The sequence below is a fragment of the Saimiri boliviensis genome, chromosome 11 (assembly GCF_048565385.1).
Source record: "Saimiri boliviensis isolate mSaiBol1 chromosome 11, mSaiBol1.pri, whole genome shotgun sequence".
In the NCBI taxonomy this organism is placed as follows: Eukaryota; Metazoa; Chordata; class Mammalia; order Primates; family Cebidae; genus Saimiri; species Saimiri boliviensis.
The window spans coordinates 27,396,162-27,419,189 of NC_133459.1; the positions used below are offsets into that span (position 1 = coordinate 27,396,162).

Here is a 23,028-nt window from a genome sequence, read left to right on the forward strand (position 1 = left end):
TCAAGCAGTTCTCCTGCTTCAGCTTTCTGAGTAGCTGGGATTACAGGTGCCTGCTACCATGCTAATTTTTGTATTTTTAGTAGAGATGGGGTTTCACCATGTTGGTCACGCTGGTCTTGAACTCCTGACCTCGCAATCTTCCTGCCTTGGCCTCCCAAAGTGCTGGGATTATAGGTGTGAGCCACTGGGCCCAGCCTTTCCCTTGTATATTCTTAATTTCAATTCTCATGAACATTGATGAGTCTTGTTGTAAAGTATGGTAATCTTGGATGGGATTCCATGCCTTGGAAACATGCTTTGTTTTCTTCCAAATGATACCTATTGGCCAGACCTCCTTCTTTGTTTTTTTCTTACAATGCATAGAAAGGTAGTTCAGCCAGGCATGGTGGCTTACACCTGTAATCCCAGCACTTTGGAAGGTCGAGGTGGGCGGATCACCTGAGGTTGGAAGTTCGAGACCAGACTGACCAACATGGGGAAACCCTGTCTCTACTAAAAAAATACAAAATTAGCTGGACGTGGTGGTGCATGCCTGTAATTCCAGATACTACTCAGGTGGCTGAGGCAGGAGAATTGCTTGAACTCAGGAAGTGGAGGTTGCATTGAGTTGAGCTTGTGCCATTGCACTCTCCAGCCTAGGCAACAAAAGCAAAGCTCTGTCTCAAAAAAAAAAAAAAAAAAAAAAAAGAGAAAAAGAAAGAAAGTTAGTTCAGTAGAGTTATAATACTTATATAAGAGTTTCACTTTGCTATCACTTGGGATATTAAGGTTGAATTAGGCTGATTTGAGAAATGCTTTGCAGGTTGGGCCCGTTGGCTCACACCTGTAATCCCAGCACTTTGGAAGGCCAAGGCGAGTGGATCATGAGGTCAAGAGTTCAAGACCAGCCTGACCAACATGGTGAAACCCTGTCTCTACTAAAAATACAAAAGTTAGGCTGTGTGCTGTGGCGTATGCCTGTAATCCCAGCACTTGGGGAGGTCGAAGCAGGTGGATCACAAGGTCAAGAGTGCAAGATCAGCCCGGCCAAGATGGTGAAACCGCAACTCTACTAAAAATGCAAAAATTAACCAGGCATGGTGGCAGGTGCCTGTAATCCCAGCTACTCAGGAAGCTGAGGTAGAGAATTGCTTCAACCTGGGAGGCGGAGGTTGCAGTGAGCCAGGTTCATGCCACTGCACTTCAGCCTGGGTGACAGAGGGAGACTTCCTCTCAAAAAAAAAAAGAAAAAGAAAAAAGCTTTGCAGCTGGGTGTGGTGGCCTACACCTGTAATCTCAGTACTTTGGGAGGGTGAGGTGGGCGGATCACCTGAGGTCAGGAGTTTGAGACTAGGCTGGCCAACATGATGAAACACCATCTCTACTAAAAAGACAAAATTTAGGCCAAGGCTTGGTGGCTCACGCCTGTAATCCCAACACTTTGGGAAGCTGAGGCATGTAGATCATGAGGTCAAGAGATGGAGACCATCCTGGATGGTGAAACCCCATCTCTACTAAAAATACAAAAAATTAGCCAGGTGTGGTGGCACACACCTGTAGTCCCAGACTTGTGCTTTACTAGTAGTAAAGTAAAATGCTGTGCTTTACTAGTAGTCAACACAAAAAGGTAGATTAGAAGATTAGAATGATGAGTGGTTTTCTTTTTTTTTCTTTTTTTGAGTTGGGAGTCTCACTCTGTCGTCCAGGCTGGAGTGCAGTGCAGTGCAGTGGCACGATCTCAGCTCACTGCAAACTCCACCTCTTGGGTTCAAGCTGTTCTCCTGCCTCAGCCTCCCTAGTAGCTGGGATTACAAGTGCCCGCCACCACACCCTGATAATTTTTGTATTTTTAGTAGAGATGGGGTTTCACCATATTGGCCAGGCTGGTCTCGAACTCCCAACCTCATAATCCACCCACCTTAGCCTTCTAAAGTACTGGGATTACAGGCATGAGCCACCATGCCTGACTCTGATGAGTGGTTTTCAACCATTAAACTGAGGTGTATCAAAGATAATGTTATCATTGGCTGGACTAGACTATGGACACCTCACTGAAAGGATCAGAGTTCTCTGCTTGAGAGGGCTCCAGATTACCAAGTTGAGGCTTCCCACAGATGAAATAGGATGAGCACATAGTTAACTTCAGTATTGTTGAGTTTGGGACTAGGGCTGCTTACCATCCAGGGAAGATGTAACTGTAAGATTATTATTAAAGATGCAGTTAATCCAGCTTGATATAATTGGATAAAATATATCTTGCCAGGCGCGGTGGCTCAAGCCTGTAATCCCAGCACTTTAGGAGGCTGAGGCGGGTGGATCACGAGGTCAAGAGATCGAGACCATCCTGGTCAACGTGGTGAAACCCCGTCTCTACTAAAAGTACAAAAAATTAGCTGGGCATGGTGGTACGTGCCTGTAATCCCAGCTACTCAGGAGGCTGAGGCAGGAGAACTGCCTGAACCCAGGAGGCGGAGGTTGCAGTGAGCTGAGATTGCGCCATTGCACTCCAGCCTGGGTAACAAGAGCGAAACTCTGTCTCAAAAAAAATATATATATATATCTCAACTACCGTCATAAGAATTAAAAATATGCCTCAGAAAAGTCACAAGAGTCGGCTGGGCGCGGTGGTTCAAGCCTGTAATCCCAGCACTTTGGGAGGCCGAGGCAGGTGGATCACGAGGTCGAGAGATCAAGACCATCCTGGCCAACATGGTGAAACCCCGTCTCTACTAAAAATACTAAAAATTAGTTGGGCATGGTGGCGCATGCCTGTAATCCCAGCTACTCGGGAGGCTGAGGCAGGAGAATTGCCTGAACCCAGGAGGCGGAGGTTGCGGTGAGCCGAGATCGCGCCATTGCGCAACTCGTCTCAAAAAAAAGAGCGAAACTCCGTCTCAAAAAAAAAAAAAAAAAAAGAAAAGTCACAAGAATGCTAAAGGATCTAAAAGGTTAGGGATGTACACTGTGTTTTTAAATTGACCCTTTTTTTTTGAGATGGAGTCTTGCTCTATCACCCAGGCTAAATTGCAATGGCACTGTCTTAGCTCACTGCAACCTCTGCCTCCAGGGTTCAAGTGATTCTTCTGCCTCAGCCTCTTGTGTATCTGGCAAGTGCCTGCCACCACGCCCGGCTAATTTTTGTATTTTTAGTAGAGATGTGGTTTCACCACACTGGCCAGACTGTTGTTAAACTTCTGATCTTGTGATCCACTCACTTTGTCCTCCCAAAGTGCTGGGATTACAGGAATGACCCACTGCACCTGGCCTTTTTTTGTTTGTTTTAGACAGAGTTTCACTTTGTCACCCAGGCTGGAGTGCAATGGCAGGATTTTGGCTTACTGCAATCTCCACCTCCCAGGTTCAAGTAGTTCTCCTGCCTCAGCCTCCCGAGTAGCTGAAATTACTAATTTTTTGTATTTTTAGTAGGGATGGGGTTTCACCATGTTGGCCAGGCTGGCCTCAAACTCCTGACCTCAGGTGATCCACCCGCCTCAGCCTCCCAAAGTGCTGAGATTACAAGCGTAAGCCACCATGTCTGGCCTTTTTTTTTTTTTTCTTTCCCCTCACTATGTCTTATGGTGCTGGAAGAATGACCTCTTAATGGCTGGGCATGGTGGCTCATACCTCTAATCCCAGCACTTTGGGAAGTCAAGGCAGGAGGATTGCTTGAGCCCAGAAGTTCAACACCAGCCTGGGCATCATGGCAAAAATCCATCTCTGCAAAAAATAAAAATATTAGATGGGCATAGGGGTGTGCACCTGTGGTCCCAACTACTAGGGAAACTAAGGTAGGAAGATCACTTAGACAGTGAGCTGTGATTATGTCACTGCACTCCAACCTAGGTGACAGGAGCGAAAGCCTGTCTCAAAAAAATAAAGATCTTTTGGTCGGTTCTAATATTCTATACGTAACCAGTGGCTGAGTAGAAGCCAAATCCCTTGAAACCTAAATCCGTTTCAGGAAGGTATAAAATATCTGGCAGTTTGAATATTTGGACATTTGACTCTTTCACTTGAAAAGTGAAAAATACTGTGAAATGCTATTTACAGTTGGCCGTTGAATAATATGGATTTCATCTGCAGGGGTCCATTTATATACATCGCTTCTTTTTCAGCCAGTCGTGGATTGAAAATACAATATTTGCAGGATGCAAATCTTGGGTCTGTGAAGGGTTGACTTTTACTTTTTGACTTCAGCACTTCAGCATGTACAGATTTGGTTAGATACACAGGTGGTCCAGGAATCAATCCCCCATGTATACTGAGGGACAATTGTACTTCCTTTTTATTTGGCCAAAACTCCTTTACTTGATTATCTTTTACTTGATTATTGATATCCTCCAGTGTGTAGAGTTCATAGTTATCTGTATTGCTGTTTGGATCAATTTGGTTTTTCTCGATTCTCTTTGTTTAAAAGCTTTTTTTGTTTGTTTGTTTGTTTTTTTATTTTTTTGAGACGGAGTTTCGCTCTTGTTACCCAGGCTGGAGTGCAATGGCGCGATCTCGGCTCACCGCAACCTCCGTATCCTGGGTTCAGGCAATTCTCCTGCCTCAGCCTCCTGAGTAGCTGGGATTACAGGCACGTGCCACCGCGCCCAGCTAATTTTTTGTATTTTTAGTAGAGACGGGGTTTCACCATGTTGACCAGGATGGTCTCGATCTCTCGACCTCGTGATCCACCCGCCTCAGCCTCCCAAAGTGCTGGGATTACAAGCTTGAGCCACTGTGCCCGGCTGGCTTTTTTTTTTTTTTTTTAGACAAGGTCTCACTCTGTCACCCAGACTGGAGTACAGTGACATAATCACAGTTTACTGTAGCCTTAAGCCCCTGGGCTCAGGTGATCCTCCCACCTTAGCCTCCCGAGTAGCTGTAACTATAGATGTGCACCACCACACCCAGCTAATTTTTGTAGAAACTCGGTTTTGCCGTGTTGTCCAGGCTGGTCTCAAACTTCTGGGCTCAAGTGATCTGCCCACCTTAGCCTCCCAAAGTGCTAGGATTGTAGGCATGAGCTACCGTGCCCAGTCAAAATCTTAATATACAAGTAATAGCAAAGGGTATTTTTTCCCCTCTGAATCTGCTGTAATTGGGACTAGAGGCACGCGCCACCATGCCCAGCTAATTTTGTATTTTTAGTAGAGACAGGGTTTCACCTGTTTTGGCCAAAGTGGTCTCCATCTCTTGACCTTGTGATCCACCTGTCTGGGCCTCTCAAAGTGCTAGGATTACAGGCATAAGCCACTGTGCCTGACCATGAATCTATTTTTTTTTTTTTTTTTTTTTTTTGAGATGGAGTCTCGTTCTATTGTCCAGGCTAGAGTGCAGTGGTAAGATCTTGGCTCATTGCAACCTCCACCTCCTGGGTTCAGGTGATTCTTCTGCCTCAGCCTCTCGAGTAGCTAGGACTACAGGTGCGTGCCACCATGCCTGGCTAATTTTTTTTTATTTTTAGTAGAGACGGGGTTTCACCATGTTGGCCAGACTGGTCTCGAACTCCTGACCTCGTGATCTGCCCCCGTTGGCCTCCCAAATACCATGAATCTCTTACCTGATTTTTATGGTCTCTCTTTCTTTTAATTTCTTTGTATAGGCTAATAACTAAGTTAGATGCTTAGTCTCAAACTTGTTTGTAGTAGAGCTCTTGGCAGAGCATTTTACCTTTCTCTTAAATTATTTCAAGCTTTTTTTACCCTCAGTAAATCTGGGGCAGGCAGCCTAGTAGTAATGCCTACCTTCAGTCTCTTTCAAAAACATATCTACTCAGGAAACACATTGCTCTTTTGTGATTTGATAAATTATTTTTCACTTTCTATTCAAAGTAAGAAAGCATTTTTTTTTTTTTTTTTGCAAGGCAGGTTTTCTTTAGAAATTTCAGTATTCATCCTGGCTTACCTAAGAGTCTAGTTTTTAAAATAGGAACCTGTAGCCAAGAAGCTAGAATGTTAAAATAACAAGGTCTCTGTAGATGTTGAGTATGAGATATAGGATAGCTATAACTTTTTCGTTAAATTCACTGTTCTCACCTCTACTGAATTGCTTTTAGGTAGCATCACACAGATTGCCATCTCAGAAGAGAGCATGGAAGAGGCAGGGCTGGAATGGAACTCAGCTCTCACTGCTGCTGTCACCATGGCCACGGAGGAGGGTATAAAGAAGGACTCAGAGGAAATTTCAGGTATTTTTCTTTAGGGCTCCAATATCTTGCAGGGTCTTGTGACCCTTATCACCATTATGATTATGGATACGGAAGACCTCTTAATGACTTTCTCTGGATTTTTTCATGCATGCAAATACTAACCATAGCTACAAACATCCTACTTTAATCCATGCAGTAGCCTTGTATAGTCACATTTTACACACAAATCAGGATTCAGAAAGGTTTAGCAACTTGCCTAAGATCAGTTAGAACCAACACTTGTTAGAGCTGAATTTATCTGTTTGACTGCATAGTCTATGCTTTTCATCCGATCAGACTGCCTCCAACTTTGGCACCCTCTTGGATAAACTAAGCTTTGAGATCTTAGAAGGAAAAAATAGGTGGCAAGTGTTGTAGAGCATGGCGATTAATGATGATTCACTTAGAGGGGACCAGAAGCTTCACATCACCCTCTGTTTATTAATTCATTCATTAAGTATTTATTATTGCCTATTTTTAGTTGGTACTGTTTTAAGATGCTAGGTATGTACATGAAAAAACATAGCCACCACCCTCAGAGAGCTTATAGCCCTACCTATCCAACTGTTTTGTTTTGTTTTCTTAAGTATAGGGCTAGGGAGTACATCTTAATTAATATTTAATTTAATATCTTTATTATTTAAATTTTAGAATATTAAATATCTCTTGTTTTTTTTGAGACGGAGTTTCACTCTTGTTGTCTAGGCTGGAGTGCAGTGGCACAATCTTGGTTTACCGCAACCTCTGCCTCCCAGGTTCAAGTGATACTCCTGCCTTAGCCTCCCGAGTAGCTGGGATTATAGCCATGCGCCACCATGCCCAGCTAGTTTTTTGTATTTCTAGTAGAGACGAGGTTTCACCATGTTGGCCAGGCTGGTCTTGAACTCCCGGCCTCAGGTGATTGACCTACCTCAGTCTCCCAAAGTGCTGGGATTACAGGCGTGAGCCACCGCGCCCAGCCTAAATGTCTCATTTTTAAATTAAATTAAAATTAAATAATATTTAATGTTAAATATTTCATGTTTAATACTAACATGTTTAATAGTTAATTTAATTAATATCTTTATTGGAGGAAGATAACTATTCTTTGTAGCGAGAACTATGATAAATTGAGGCAATTATTCCAAGCAGCTATGCTGCTGAAGGGGCTAAATGATTAGGTGCCAACTTAGGGAAGCATCTTGTATTTCAAAGCTTCTTCCCTTTTTTCAGGAATGGCCAAACAAGAAATCCTTTTGAATTAAATAATTTTGAATTTAACATTGTAGAGATTTGCCTAAATATCTATGTAGCATGTCTTGTTTACCCTCTGTCTTATTCTTGTGACAGAGGACACTTTGATGTTCTGGAAAGGAATAGCTGATGTAGGGCTGATGGAAGAGGTTGTCTGCAATATACAGAAGGAAATAGAGGAGCTACTCAGGGGAGTTCAGCAGCGGCTCATCCAGGCTCCTTTTCAGGTCACAGGTAAGTGCACTACTCCTAATATTAGTAGTCATGTATTGAATACTCACCTCTGTAGGCAGGTCCTATAAGCCTTGCAAAAACCCTCATGTGTAGCTATTATTATCTTAATTTTACAGATAAGGAAACTAAAGTTCATGTAAGTTAAGTCACTTGTCCAAGGTTCATAACTAGGTTTTGAATTCAGATCTGGCCATGCTTTTCCACAGGTAATTTTTGCCTTTATAAATGGTGCCAGTAGTCTGGGCAATATAGTGAGATGCTATCTGTACAAAAAACTTTTTTTTTTTTTTGAGATGGAGTTTCGCTCTTGTTACCCAGGCTGGAGTGCAATGGCGCGATCCCAGCTCACCGCAACCTCCACCTCCTGGGTTCAAGCAATTCTTCTGCCTCAGCCTCCCAAGTAGCTGGGACTACAGGCGTACACCACCATGCCCAGCTAATTTTTTTTATATTTTTAGTAGAGACGGGGTTTCACCATGTTGACCAGGATGGTCTTGATCTCTTGACCTCATGGTCCACCCACCTTGGCCTCCCAAAGTATTGGGATTATAGGCAGTAAGCCACTGCACCTGGCCTTTTTTTTTTTTTTTGGAGATGGAGTCTTGCTCTGTCGCCTAGGCTGGCATGCAGTGGCGTGACCTCAGCTCACTGCAACCTCCACCTCCTGGGTTTTAAACAATTTTCTCTACCTCAGCCTCCCGAGTAACTGGGATTACTCGGCACCTGCCATCATGCCCAGCTAATTTTTGTATTTTTAGTAGAGATGGGGTTTCACCATGTTGACCAAGCTGATCTTGAGCTTCTTACCTCAGGTGATCCACCCATCTCAGCCTCCCAAAGTGCTGGGATTACAGGCATGAGCCACCGTGCCATGCTGGGGCTACAAAAAACTTTTTAAAATTTAGTGGGGTGTGCTTGGTAGTGGGTGCCTGTAGTCCCAGCTCTTGGGAGGCTAAGGCTTGGGAGAATCACTTGAATCCGGCAGTTCAGTGCTTCAGGGAGCTATGATCATACCACTGTAAAAAACAGGCCACGTGGGGCAGCTCATACTTGTAATTCTAGTACATTAGGAGGCTGAGATGGGTGGATTATTTGAGGTTAGGAGTTCAAGACCAGTCTGGCCAATTGAGTAAAACCCTGTCTCTATCAAAAATTTTAAAAAAATTAAAAAAACAAATTAGCTGGGTGTGGTGCATGTTTGTAATCCAAGCTACTTGAGAGGTTTGAGGCACAAAAATCACCACAGGAGGCAGAGGTTGCAGTGAGCCAAGATCGCACCGTTACACTCCAGTCTGGGTGACAGAGCAAGACTGCATCTCAAAAAAAAAAAAAAGGTGACAGAAAGCATTCTCTCTCTCTCTCTCTCTCTCTCTCTCTTTCTCTCTCTCTCTCTCTTTCTCTTGATATATGTATTTTCTCTCTCTCTCTTTTTTTTTAGTGAGACAGAGTTTCACTCAGTCACCCAGGCTGGATTGTAGTGGTGTGATGTCAGCTCACTGCAACCTCCGTCTCCTGAGTTCAAGCAATTCTACTGCCTCAGCCTCCCAAGTAGCTGGGATTACAGGTGCATGCCCCCATGCCTGGCTAATTTTTTGTATTATTATTACTATTATTTTTAATTTCACGGATCATAGGAAACAAGTATTTTATTAGAGATGGGGTTTCATCATGTTGACCAGACTGGTCTTCAACTCCTGACCTCAGGTGATCCACCCGCCTCGGCCTTCGAAAGTGCTGAAATTACAGGTATAAGCCACCATGCCCAGCTGATATATGTATTTTCAGACTCTCTCTCTTTATACTCATTATGTGTGTATGTACACTATGTGTATGTATAGAGAAAGAGAGAGTCTGAAAATTGGAGAAATCCACTTGCTTTTAGATTATTCTCATATCCTATTAATTTAAGGCTTTGTGAACTTATATGTTCACATATCTGTTTCTGAATACTTTCAGGGTGCTGATGTGCAGATGTGAAAGGATGTTCTAATCTGATAGAAATGGGGTTATGGGCTGGGCGCCGTGGCTCACACCTGTAATCCCAGCACTTTGCGAGGCTGAGGAGGGTGGGTCACCTGAGGTCAGGAGTTGAAGACCAGTCTGGTCAACATGGTGAAACCCTGTCTACAAAAATACAAAAAGTAACCAGGCATGATGGCGGGTGCCTGTAATCCCAGCTACTCAGGAGGCTGAGGCAGGAGAATTGCTTAAATCCAGGAGGTAGAGGTTGCAGTGAGCTGAGAACATGCCATTGCACTTTAGCCTGGGCGACAGAATAAGGCTCCATCTCAAAAAACAAAACAACAAAAAAGAAGTGGGGTTATGATGAGACCTTTTGTGTTTAGTGAATTCTTGTTAGTCATTTCTTGTTACTTCTTTATAACCCATAACTTATATACCATACACTTAAACAACCTTGACTGCAGAATATTTATTTATTTCTTGAGACAGAGATTCTCTCTTATTGCCTAGGGTGGAGTGCAATGGTGCAATCTTGGCTCACTGCAACCTCAACCTCCTGGGTTTAAGTGATTCTCCTGCCTCAGCCTTTCAGGTAGCTGGGATTACAGGTACATGCCACCTAATTTTGCCCAGCTAATTTTGTATTTTTAGTAGAGACTGGGTTTCTCCATGTTGGTCAGGCTGGTGTCAAACTCCCAATCTCAGGTGATCTGCCCACTTGGGCCTCCCAAAGTGCTGGGATTACAGATGTGAGCCACCGTGCCCAGCTGACAGCAGAATCTTTTTAAACATTTAAAATGACTTATGCTTGGAGTACAAACCAAAAAACCACAAATAATATAGAAAGTGGCCAGGCGCGGTGGTTGATGCCTGTAATCCCAGCACTTTGAGAGGTCAAGGTGGGCAGGTCACAAGGTCAGGTTTTCAAGCCCAGCCTGGCTAACATGGTGAAACCTCGTCTCTACTAGAAAAAAATAAAAAAATTAGCCAGGCATGGTGGCATGTGCCTACAGTCCCACCTACTCAGGAGGCTAAGGCAGGAGAACTGCTTGAATCTGGGTGGTAGAGGTTGCAGTGAGCCGAGATAGTGCCACTGCACTCCAGCCTGTGTGACAGCAAGATTCCATCTCAAAAAAAAAGCAATGCCATTTTAGTGGTGGTCAAAGAAGATCTCTCTAAGGAGGTGACATTTGAGCAGAGACCTGAATTGAAAGAGCTAGTTATGTGACAAACTGGGAGAAAGAACATTCCAGGAAGAGAGAACAAAGATCTTGAAGTGGCAATGAGCCAGGTGGGTCCAAAGAATTACGGAAACACCAATGCAGCCGGGCATGGTGGCTGTAATCCCAGCACTTTGGGAAGCTGAGGCAGGTGGATCATGAGGTCAGGAGTTCGAGACCAACTTGGCCAACATGGTGAAACCCCGTCTCTAATAAAGATACAAAAAATTAACTGGACATGGTGGTACACACCTGTAATCCCAACTACTCGGGTGGCTGAGGCAGGAGAATCGCTGGAACCTGGAAGGCAGAGGTTACAGTGAGCCGAGATCGCGCCATTGCATTCCAGCCTAGGTGACAGGGCAAGACTTTGTCTGAAAAAAAAAAAAAAAATTGGGAACAGTGATATATGATAAGGTTGAAGGTACACAGAGGGGACAGTTTAGATAAGCCATCATAGTGATTTTGAGCAGGGAGTAAAGTGACCAGATTCTTATTTTTCTTTTATTTTATTAATTTATTTATTTTGAGACAGGGTCTCTGTTACCAAGGCTGGAGTACAATGGCATGATCACAGCTTACTGCAGCTTTAACCTCCTGGGCTCAACCAATCCTTCTATCTCAGCCTCCTAAGTAACTGGGACTAGAGGTGTACACCACCATGCCTGGCTGATTTTTTAAACTTTTTTGTAATGACAGGGTCTCACTATGTTATCTAGGCTGGTCTTGAACTCTTGGGGTTGAAGTGATCCTCCTGCCTTTGCCCTGCAAAGTGCTGGGATTACAGGCATGAGCCACTATGCCTGGCCCAGATTTTTTTTTTTTTTTTTTTGAGACAGAGTTTCGCTCTTGTCGCACAGGCTGGAGTGCAATGATGCGATTTCAGCTCACTGTAACCTCTGCCTCCCGGGTTCAAGCAGTTCTCCTGTCTCAGCCTCCCGAGTGGCTGGGATTACAGGCAGCTGCTACCATGCCTGGCTAATTTTGTATTTTTTAATAGAGACAGTAGACTTAGGAAGAAGTGATTAGATTTAGAATATATTTTGAATGTGGAACCGCCAAGTCTTGCTGATGGATTGGATGCAGGGTGAAAGAGAAAGAAAGATATCAGATGAAGCCAGGCGCGGTGGCTCAAGCCTGTAATCCCAGCACTTTGGGAGGCCAAGGCGAGCAGATCACAGGGTCAAGAGATCGAGACTATCCTGGCCAACATGGTGAAACCCCGTCTCTACTAAAAATACAAAAAAAATTAGCTAGGCCGGGCGCGGTGGCTCAAGCCTGTAATCCCAGCACTTTGGGAGGCCGAGGCGGGTGGATCACGAGGTCAAGAGATCGAGACCATCCTGGTCAACAAGGTGAAACCCCGTCTCTACTAAAAATACAAAAAATTAGCTGGGCATGGTGGCGTGTGCCTGTAATCCCAGCTACTCAGGAAGCTGAGGCAGGAGAATTGCCTGAACCCAGGAGGCAGAGGTTGCGGTGAGCCGAGATCGCGCCATTGCACTCCAGCCTGGGTAACAAGAGCTAAACTCCGTCTCAAAAAAAAAAAAAAAAAAAAAAAATTAGCTGGGTGTGGTGGCATGCACCTGCAATTCCAGCTACCCAGGAGGCTGAGGCAGGAGAATTGCTTGAACCCGGGAGGCGGAGGTTGCAGTGAGCCGCCACTGTACTCCAGCTTGGTGCCTGGTGACAGAGCAGGACTCTGTCTCAAAAAAAAAAAGGAAGATATCAGATGACTCACACATCTTTCGCTCGAGCTCACGTGGTGGTGATGCCATTTACTGAGATGAAGGTCACTAGGGGAGGAACGGGTTTAGAGAGGAAATCAAACTTAGTGTTTTACCTCTTAAATTGAGAAGACTATGAGACAATTGAATAGATATGTCACTCATCTAGACAGAAGTATGAATGTGGAATACAGGAAAGAGGTCAGGACTGGAGATGTATATGTGGCAGTACTCGCATTATGTATGTTATTTAAAACCATGGGATCAAGTGAAGTGACCATGGAAGGGAATGTAGTGAAGTTGTCCGAGTTAAGGAAGCAATGAATGCAAATACTGACATTTTTTTGTTTTTGGAGACAGGGTCTTGCTCTCTCATCCAGGCTAGAGTGTAGCGGTGCAATCACAACTCACTGTAGCCTCAACCTCCTGGGCTCAATTGATCCTCCTGCCTCAGCCTCCCAAGTAGCTGAGACTCCAAGCACATACCATCACACCTGGCTAATTTTTGTAGTTTTTGTAGAGACAGGGTTTTGCCATATTGTCCAAGCTGGTCTCAAACTCCTGTACTAAAGAGATCTGCCTGCCTCAGCCTCTTAAAGTGCTGAGATTACAGGTGTGAGCCACCACACCTGGCTGACAGTTTCAGAAGTTTTGTATAGAAATGAACAGAGATTGTAATCCCAGCACTTTGGGAGGCCAAGGCGGGTGGATCACGAGGTGAAGAGATCGAGACCATCCTGGTCAACAAGGTGAAACCCCGTCTCTACTAAAAATACAAAAAATTAGCTGGGCATGGTGGTGCGTGCCTGTAATCCCAGCTACTCGGGAGGCTGAGACAGGAGAATTGCCTGAACCCAGGAGGCGGAGGTTGCGGTGAGCCGAGATCGCGCCATTGCACTCCAGCCTGGGTAACAAGAGCGAAACGCCGTATCAGAAAAAAAGAAATGAACAGAGATAATTATTAATAATAATCTTAGGGTTGAGCATGGTCACTCATACCTCTAACCCCAGCACTTTGGGAGGCTGAGGCAGGCGGATCATGAGTTAAGGAGATCAAGACCATTCTGGTCAACAAGGTGAAACCCCCTCTCTACTAAAATACGAAAAATTAGCTAGGTGTGGTGGTGGGCGCCTGTAATCTCAGCTACTTGGGAAGCTGAGACAGAGGAATCGCTTGAACCCGGGAGGCACAGGTTTCAGTGAGCTGAGATTGCACCACTGCACTTCAGCCTGGCAACAGAGGGAGACTCCATCTAAAAAAAAACATAGGTCCGTGTGCAGTGGCTCATGCCTATAATCATAGCACTTTGGAAGGCCAAGGCAGGCAGATCACCTAAGGTCAGGAGTTCGAGACCAGTCTGGCCAACATGGTGAAACCCTGTCTCTACTAAAAATACAAAAATTAGTTGGGCAGAGTGACATGCACCTGTAATTCCAGCTACTTGGGAGGCTGAGGCAGTAGAACCTGGGAGGAGGAGGTTGCAGTGAGTCAAGATCACACCACTACACTCTAGCCTGGGCAACAGAGGGAGACTCCATCTCAAAAAAAGAAAATAATGATCTTGCATACCAATTCCCATGTTTGACACTTAAAATATATTTCTAATCTCCATATCTACTTTGCAGAGTAAGTATTATTAATCCCATTCATTTTAGATGAGAAAAGCGAGGAGTAAAATTCCTTGCCCAAAGTTGCACAGATAGGAAAAAAAAAAAAACTGAGATGAAACTTAGCTCTATCTAGTACAAGGACCATGTTTTCTTTTTTTTTTTTTTTTCTTTAAGTTTCCATTTTTTATTTTTAACAGTGTTAGGAAGCAGCCAATCATAACTCAAGCTATTTGGTAGTAATTATTCTCCAACTGCTAATTTCTAGGCAGGAAAAATATGATTAAAATGAGTTTCCGCACAGCTGTTGATTAGACATAATGGCAAAGTCTTCATCATAAAACTAATAATCAGAGCAGAGCTAACATTTGAAAAGTTATTGTTGAGTAACCAGAAGGCTCTAAAAGCCAAAAACAATGTCCAACTAACTAGAAAATTACCACCGCCCCCACATACTTTCTTTTATTTATTTATTTATTTATTTATTTATTTATTTATTTATTTATTTTCTGATGGAGTTTCACACCTGTCACCCAGGCTGGAGTGCAGTGGTGAGATCTCGGCTCACAGCAACCTCTGCCTCCCGGGTTCAAGACATTGCACCTGGCCAGATTTTCTTTTTCTAGAAAGGGGGCCTTCTTAAACTTGAAGAGGACCACGGTGGTTGAGGCTAGGCAGCAAGGCTTTACTGCAAATCCTTTTTTTTTTTTTTTTTTTTTTCTTTTTTTTTTTTTTATTGCATTTTAGGTTTTGGGGTACATGTGATGAACATGCAAGATTGTTGCATAGGTACACACATGGCAGTGTGCTTTGCTGCCTTCCGTCCCCTCACCTGTATCTGTCATTTCTCCCCATGCTATCTCTTCCCACCTCCCCACCCCCCACCCCTCCCCCATTTCCCCCCAACAGAAAGCAGATCTACAAGAAAAAAACAAACAAGCCCATTCAAAAATGGGCAAAGGATATGAACAGATACTTTACAAAAGAAGACATACAGGAGGCCAACAAACATATGAAAAAATGCTCATCATCACTGGTCATCAGAGAAATGCAAATCAAAACCACATTGAGATACCATCTCACACCAGTTAGAATGGCGATCATTAAAAAATCGGGAAACAACAGATGCTGGAGAGGATGTGGAGAAATAGGAACACTTTTACACTGTTGGTGGGAATGTAAATTAATTCAACCATTGTGGAAGACAGTGTGGCGATTCCTCAAGGACCTAAAAATAGAAATCCCATTTGACCCAGCAATCCCATTACTGGGTATATATCCAAAGGATTATAAATCATTCTACTACAAGGACACGTGCACACGAATGTTCATTGCAGCACTGTTTACAATAGCAAAGACCTGGAACCAACCCAAATGCCCAACGATGATAGACTGGATAGGGAAAATGTGGTACATATACACCATGGAATATTATGCAGCCATCAAAAACGATGAGTTCACGTCCTTTATAGGGACATGGATGAACCTGGAAACCATCATTCTCAGCAAACTGACACAAGAGCAGAAAATCAAACACCATATATTCTCGCTCATAGGCGGGTGTTGAACAATGAGAACACATGGACACAGGGAGGGGAGCACTACACACAAGGACCATGTTTTCAAAACCTAGGCGTCAGAACTTATAAGTAGATGCAAAATATTTAAAATGTGTATATATATTTTTGAGATGGAGTCTGTCTCTGTCTCCCTGGCTGGTATTTTTTGTATTTTTATTTTTATTTTTTTTAGTGAGACGGAGTTTTGCTCTTGTTGCCCAGGCTGGAGTGCAATGGTGTGCTCTTGGCTCACTGCAACCTCCGCCTCCTGGGTTCAGATGATTCTCCTGCCTCAGTCTCCCGAGTAGCTGGAATTACAGGCATGTGCCACACGTGGCTAATTTTGTATTTTTGGTAGGGGTTTCTTCATGTTGGTCAGGCTGGTCTCGAACTTCATGTTGTTTAGGTGACCCACCCACCTTGGCCTCACAAAGTGCAGGGATTACAGGTATGAGCCACCGTATCTGGCCTAATTTTTGTATTTTTAGTAGAGACAGGGTTTCAGCATGTTGGCCAGGCTTGTCTTGAACTCTCGTCTTCAAGTGATCCACCTACCTCAGCCTCCCAAAGTGCTGGGATTACAAATGTGAGCCACAGCTCCTGGCCTTAAAAATTTTTCAAATTTATGTAAGTAGAGAGAGGGGTCTCACTATGTTGCCCAGGTCTTGAACTCCTGGCTTCAAGTGATCCTCCTGTTTTTGCTTCCCAAAGTCTTGGGATTATAGGCATGAGCCACCATGCCCAGCCTGATCTTTGTATTTATGTATATGGAAAGGCTTACAAAAAATAGAACAATTAAACCAGAATTCATTATGCATGTAATACATCTTTGTTAAAATGTATTAAAATGCAGTTAAGAGAGTTCCAGAATTTTATGGTTGTTTCATATTTATAAACAGCACAGTGGAGAGCAGTGGAACATTTCTGTTTTAACTGGACAGGCATGTCTTTTGTTTTACATAGATGCTGCTGTTCTCAACAATGTAGCACACACATTTGGTCTAATGGACACAGTCAAGAAGGTTTTAGACAACAGGAGGAACCAAGTAGAGCAGGGAGAAGAACAGTTTCTCTATACTCTGACAGGTATGTATAACTTAATCTCTCTTCTTTTGTGATATGTTAATATTCTTGAGTCTTGCCATTTCCTTGTTGACTTCTATTGGGGTAACTTTTTTTTTTTCTTTAATTCTCATAGTATCAAATTTTGCTTTTTAAAATAAAAACAACCCCAGGTGAGGTGGATTGATGAGAAAAAAGAGACACAAAGGAAAAAAAGAGGGAAACTGCCCTCATAGTTCTCCCCTCCTCCTGTGTCTCGTGGAGGATTATGATGTCTGTTAGATTGCTCCATTAATCTTGTAATATTGGTGGCAGAAGACACAAATTGATTTTTGTCTTTTTGACATTATTGATACTGCTTCTTTTGTTAGATATAAATTTAGCACTTTCTCCGTTATTTGTGGTCATCAGAAATTTTGAGCATATGGTTAATTTGACTTTTTATCAAGTACTTTATGCTAGTCTCCAAACTAGGTTTTAGAAATATAAAGTTGAATAAGACAGCTTCAGTCTTTTTGGGGGTCTTTAAGGAACTTAAGGGAAAGCAGACATAGAATCAAATAAATGCAAAAAGTAGTAAGTTTTGTGACAGAGGCATGTAGCGGATATTCTAGAAGAACAAGGGGAGTTTTCACTTAGACTCAAGAGAAGCTTTTGCAGGAGGTAAGGCAGGTGAAAGATGTAAAACAAGTCAGAGTTGTGGATTATCAACCTTTGAATAATATAGAATATATTATAGTCCGTTGTAAAGCCAAAAGGAAAGAAAGATCATTTGGTAAGAGAAGGACAATTTAGATTGTTTTACATTTATCTATCTATCTATCTGGGATGGAGTTTCACTCTTGTTGCCCAGGCTGGGGTGCAATGACGTAAACTCGGCTCACTGCAACCTCCACCTCCTGGGTTCACATGATTCTCCTTCCTCTGTCTCCTCAGTAGCTGGTATTACAGATACGTGCCACCACACCCAGCTAATTTTTATATTTTTAGTAGAGACAGGGTTTCATCATGTTGACAAGACTGGTCTTGAGCTCCTAACCTCAGGTGATACTCCCGCCTCAGACTCCCAAAGTGTTGGGATTACAGGTATGAGCCACTGTGCTCGGTTTACATTTATTCTTTTTTTTTTTTTTTTTTTGAGACGGAGTTTCGCTCTTGTTACCCAGGCTGGAGTGCAATAGTGCAATGGCACGATCTCGGCTCACCACAACCTCCGCCTCCTGGGCTCAGGCAATTCTCCTGCCTCAGCCTCCTGAGTAGCTGGGATTACAGGCACGTGCCACCATGCCCAGCTAATTTTTTGTATTTTTAGTAGAGACGGGGTTTCACCATGTTGACCAGGATGGTCTCAATCTCTCGACCTCGTGATCCACCCGCCTCAGCCTCCCAAAGTGCTGGGATTACAGGCTTGAGCCACCGCGCCCGGCCTACGTTTATTCTTATATCCAGATATGTTTTGTTTTGTTTTGTTTTTCCCAGATTATGTTTTAAACTCAGTTTATTGAGTTTCGATCCTCCTAAAGATTCTGGGATGGCTATTATTCCTATTTTACAGGTGACCCAGTAGACGCACAGAGAGGATAAATGTGGCCCTGAGGCCACATCACTACTTGACAGAAAATCCCGGAGTAGAACTCTGTCATCTTACTCCTAATGCAGTGCTTCCTGTCACCTTAAAACTTTAAACCAGCCGGGCAAGGTGACTCACTCCTGTAATCCCAACATTTTGGGAGGCTGAGTCGGGTGAATCACGAGGTCAATACATTGAGACCATCCTGGCCAACATGGTGAAACCCTGTCTCTCCTAAAAATACAAAAATTAGCCAGGCATGGTGGTGCACTCCTGAAGTCCCAGCTACTCAGGAGGCTAAGGCAGGAGAATCGCTTGAACCCAGGAGGCGGAGGTTGCAATGATCCGACATAGCGCCACTACACTCCAACCTGGCAACAGAGCAAGACTCTGTCTCAAAAAAAAAAAAAGAAAAAAGAAAAAAATCTTTAAATCATCAGAAAAAATGGTTTTTGTTAGAAATATAGGCTTTTGATCTCTTGTGTGTATTATTTTTTCACATGGTTTTAATCATAGTCTATATAAACTCATTTTGTTTTTTCTTTTTTTTTCACCATGACATATTACTAATTTTCTTTTCTCTCTCTCTCTCTCTCTCTTTTTTTTTGTTTTTTTTGTTTTTTTTTTGTTTTTGAGACAGGGTCTCACTCTGTTACTGAGGCTGGAATGCAGTGGCACAGTCATGGCTCACTGCAACTTTGACCTTCCCCAAGCTCAGGTGACCCTCCTACCTCAGCCTCCTGAATAGCTGGGACTACAGGCATGTGCCATCGTGCCCAGCTGTTTTTGAATTTTGGTAGAGATGGGGTTTTACCACATTGCCCAGGCTGGTCTCAAACTCCTAGGCTCAAGTTATTCACCCATCTCAGCCTCCAAAATTCTGGGATTAATACTGTGAGCCACTCCGCCAGCCCTATTAGTATTTTTCAAGTTGCTTCTCAGTATTTTACCTGGATGTTGTTCTAGGGATGACATTTAAATTTTCTTTAGTAGGTTGTTTTATTGCAGTGAATTTGTCTGACCATAACCTTTTGTTTTTCATGTCCTTCTTTTTCTTGCTTGCTTTCTTTTCCTTTTCCTTTCTGTTTTTGGTAGAGATAGCTCTTGCTGTGTTGCCCAGGCTGATCTCAGAACTCCTAGACTAAAGTGATTTTCTCGTCTCGGCCTCCCAAAGTTCTGGGATTACAGGCATGAGCCACCATGCCTGCCCTTTTTTCTTCTTTTATTTATGTATTTATTTTTAATTTTTTTTTTTCACTCTGTCTTCAGGCTGCAGTACACTGGTGTGATCTTGGGTTATTCCAATCTCTGCTTCCTGGGTTGAAGCAACTCTCCTGCCTCAGCCTCCTGAGTAGCTGGGACTACAGTTGCGTGCCACCACACCCAGCTAATTTTTGTATTTTTTAGTGGAGACAGGTTTTCACCATGTTGGCCAGGATGGTCTTGATCTTTTGATCTCATGATCCGCCTGCCTTGGCCTCCCAAAGTGCTGGGATTATAGGCATGAGCCATTGTACCTGGCCTTTTTTTTTTTTTTTTTTTTTAAACCTCCATTCTCTCAGAATGTGAGTGGCCTTTTTAAAAATGTTCTTTTTGGGCCAGATGTGGTGGCCCCGTCTCTACTAAAAATACAAAACTAGCCATGCATGGTTGCAGGTTCCTGTAATCTCAGCTACTTGGGAGGCTGAGGCAGGAGAATCACTTGAGCCCAGCGGGCAGAGTTTGCAGTGAGCTGAGATCACACCACTACACTCCAGCCTGGGCAACAGAGCAAGACTCTGTCTCAAAAACAAACAAAAATAAATAAATAAATAAAAACTGTTCCTTTTGGCCAGGCACAGTGACTCATGCCTGTAATCCTAGTACTTTGGGAGCTGAGGCAGGCAGATCACTTGAGGTCAGGAGTTCAAAATCAGCCTGTGTCTACTAAAAATACAAAAAGTTAGCCGGGCATGGGTGGCATGCACTTGTAATCCCAGTTACTCAGTAGGCTGAGACAGGAAAATCACTTGAACCCAGGAAGTAGAGGTTGCAGTGAGCCAAGATTGTGCCACTGCATTCCTGCCTGGGGAACAAGAGTGAAACTCCATTTCGAAAAAAAAAAAAAAATTAGCTGGCCTTGTGGTGGCACCTGTAATCCCGGCTACTCAGGAGGCTGAGGCAGGAGAATTGCTTGAACTTGGGAGGTGGAGGTTGCAGTGAGTCGAGATTGTGTCACTGGGCAACAGAGTGAGACTCCATCTCAAAAAAAAAAAAAAAAAAAAAATGTTCTTCTAAACTACTTCCCAAGACTAAGCTTGAAGTTAAAATGCTATTGGTAATTTTTTAAAATGGATTTTTATATCCCATTGTTAAATTCCCAACAAGGTTTTGCCCATTTGTGTCACATTGGATGTTGGTATTTATAATGTTTCCTGATTTAAATTTTTTTAAATTATAGATTTAATTGGTACCTTGTTTCAGTGTATAGTTTTTTTCATTACTACTGAAGATGGGGGAAATGCAGTATTTTTTTTTTTTTTTCCTGAAAAGGCAGTATTTTATGAATTTTGAAAGTGTTCATGATCCTTACCTACTCCTTTTATTCCAAGCAAGAAACTGACTTGCTCTTGGTGGGTTTTTGTTTGTTTGTTTGTTTATTTTTTAAAAGACGGGGTTTCACCATGTTGGTCAGGCTGGTCTTGAACTCCCAACCTCAGGTGATTTGCCCACCTTGGCCTCCAAAGTGCTTGGATTATAGGCGTGAACCACCACACCCAGCCTGCTCTTGCTGTTTTATTTTTATTTTTAATTTTTTAATTTTTTTGAGATGGAGTTTCCCTCTTGTTGCATCAGGCTGGAGTGCAATGGCCTGATCTCGGCTTACCACAACCTCTGCTTCCCGGGTTCAAGTGATTCTCCCTGCCTCAGACTCCCAAGTAGCTGAGATTACAGGGATGCACTACCAGGCCTGGCTAATTTTTTAAATTTTTAGTAGAGACGGGGTTTCTCCATGATGGTCAGGCTAGTGTTGGACTCCCGACCTCAGGTGATCTGCTTGCCTTGGCCTCCCGAAGTGCTGGGATTACAGGCATGAGACACCGTGCCTGGCCGCTCTTGGTGTTTTATAGTATGAGTCATTGGAAAAACCAAAACGTTTTTTCTACACTCATACACTCAATACAGCACAGAACACTTCTGTAATCAGATGTATAGGGGTTTTTCTGCATACACCTAGCAGTCAGGTCTACAGTGGACACTGACTTGGTATCATATAATTCAGTTCAGTTCTGATACTGTCCACCTGGATATAGCGTCACATTCCACAGGTAAGGCTCAGTCCCACAAGACTGCCTCCCATTCAGCCCCAGGTTGTGACCTGGGCTTTTTTTTTCTTTCTATTAATTGTTGAAGGCAAACTGCAGATGACCTGTGCTTCTGACCAACTGGCTATAAATTGGGGTTCCCATAATCACCTTCTTGTATTTGATTAATTTGCTAAGGTGACTCACAGAACTCAGAGAAACACTTGATGTTTATTGGGTTTATTATGAAGGTTATTACAAAGAATACAGATGAATAACCAGATGGAAGAGATGCATGGGACAAGGTGGGAAGGAGAGTGGAACTTCCATGCACTCTCTAGACATGCCACTCTCAGGAACCTCCAACAATCTAAGGCTCTGTGAACTCTGTCCTTTTTGGCCATTAGTAATCAACATATAGCCCCTCTCCACTCTTTGGGGAGGTTGTAGGGTAGGGCTGAAAGTCCTAGTCCTTTAATCATACCTGGATCTTTCTGGTGACCAGCCCCCAAATGAATCTATCTAGGGCTTCCTAGATACCAGTCATCTCATTAAGATACAAAGACATTTACCACTCTGGCGATCCATGTGTTTTAGAAGCTGAGTGCCCGAATCCAGGGGCAGAGACTAAATATGTATTTCTTATTATGTCACAGTATCACACATAGGGAACAAAGTGTTCTACAACTGTAACTGATTCTTTCTTGGGTACTTATGAAGTACTAAGTAATAGAGAGATTCCGTTGTAGAACCTGACTCACCAGTGGTCACCTAGGTTGGACTGGACACTTGGGAGAGGGATAGTGATAGGCATATTTATAATGCAGAAGCGATGAAGTTGGCCATTAGAAGATTTTTGTCCTGGTCCAACCTTTATAACCTTTTTTTTTTTTTGAGACGGAGTTTCGCTCTTGATACCCAGGCTGGAGTGCAATGGCACGATCTCGGCTCACCGCAACCTCCGCCTCCTGGGTTCAGGCAATTCTCCTGCCTCAGCCTCCTGAGTAGCTGGGATTACAGGCACACGCCACCATGCCCAGCTAATTTTTTGTATTTTTAGTAGAGACGGGGTTTCACCACGTTGACCAGGATGGTCTCGATCTCTCGACCTTGTGATCCGCCCGCCTCGGCCTCCCAAAGTGCTGGGATTACAGGCTTGAGCCACTGCGCCCGGCCCAACCTTTATAACCTTAATTTATTCATTTTCCCTCTCTGGATCTCTGTTAAAATGAATTTATTTGAACTCTAAGACCTCTTTCAGTTCTGTAATTTTTAGGGACTTCCTCTATAACTTTCTGTAGACCTTTCTGGGCAGCAATGGTAAACTGTGGCTATTTGAGTCACCAGCAAAGGAGTTTTCCAGCCAATGCAGCTGGAAGGATAGTTTGAAAATCACTGTTTTTTGGAATGGCCAT

At 43.3% G+C, this 23,028-nt stretch overlaps 1 protein-coding gene across 4 annotated transcripts in view; it reads left to right on the forward strand.

Moving 5' to 3' along the window:
• GMEB1 (glucocorticoid modulatory element binding protein 1) overlaps positions 1-23,028 on the forward strand; it is a 58,876-nt gene that overhangs the window by 29,898 nt on the left and 5,950 nt on the right. For all 4 annotated transcript variants that reach the window (XM_074380385.1, XM_074380386.1, XM_039474382.2 and 1 more), the window contains exons 7-9: positions 6,023-6,154; positions 7,484-7,621; positions 16,661-16,783. In XM_074380385.1, the coding sequence (XP_074236486.1) occupies positions 6,023-6,154; positions 7,484-7,621; positions 16,661-16,783 (393 nt within the window). The remainder of the gene's footprint in view (positions 1-6,022; positions 6,155-7,483; positions 7,622-16,660; positions 16,784-23,028) is intronic.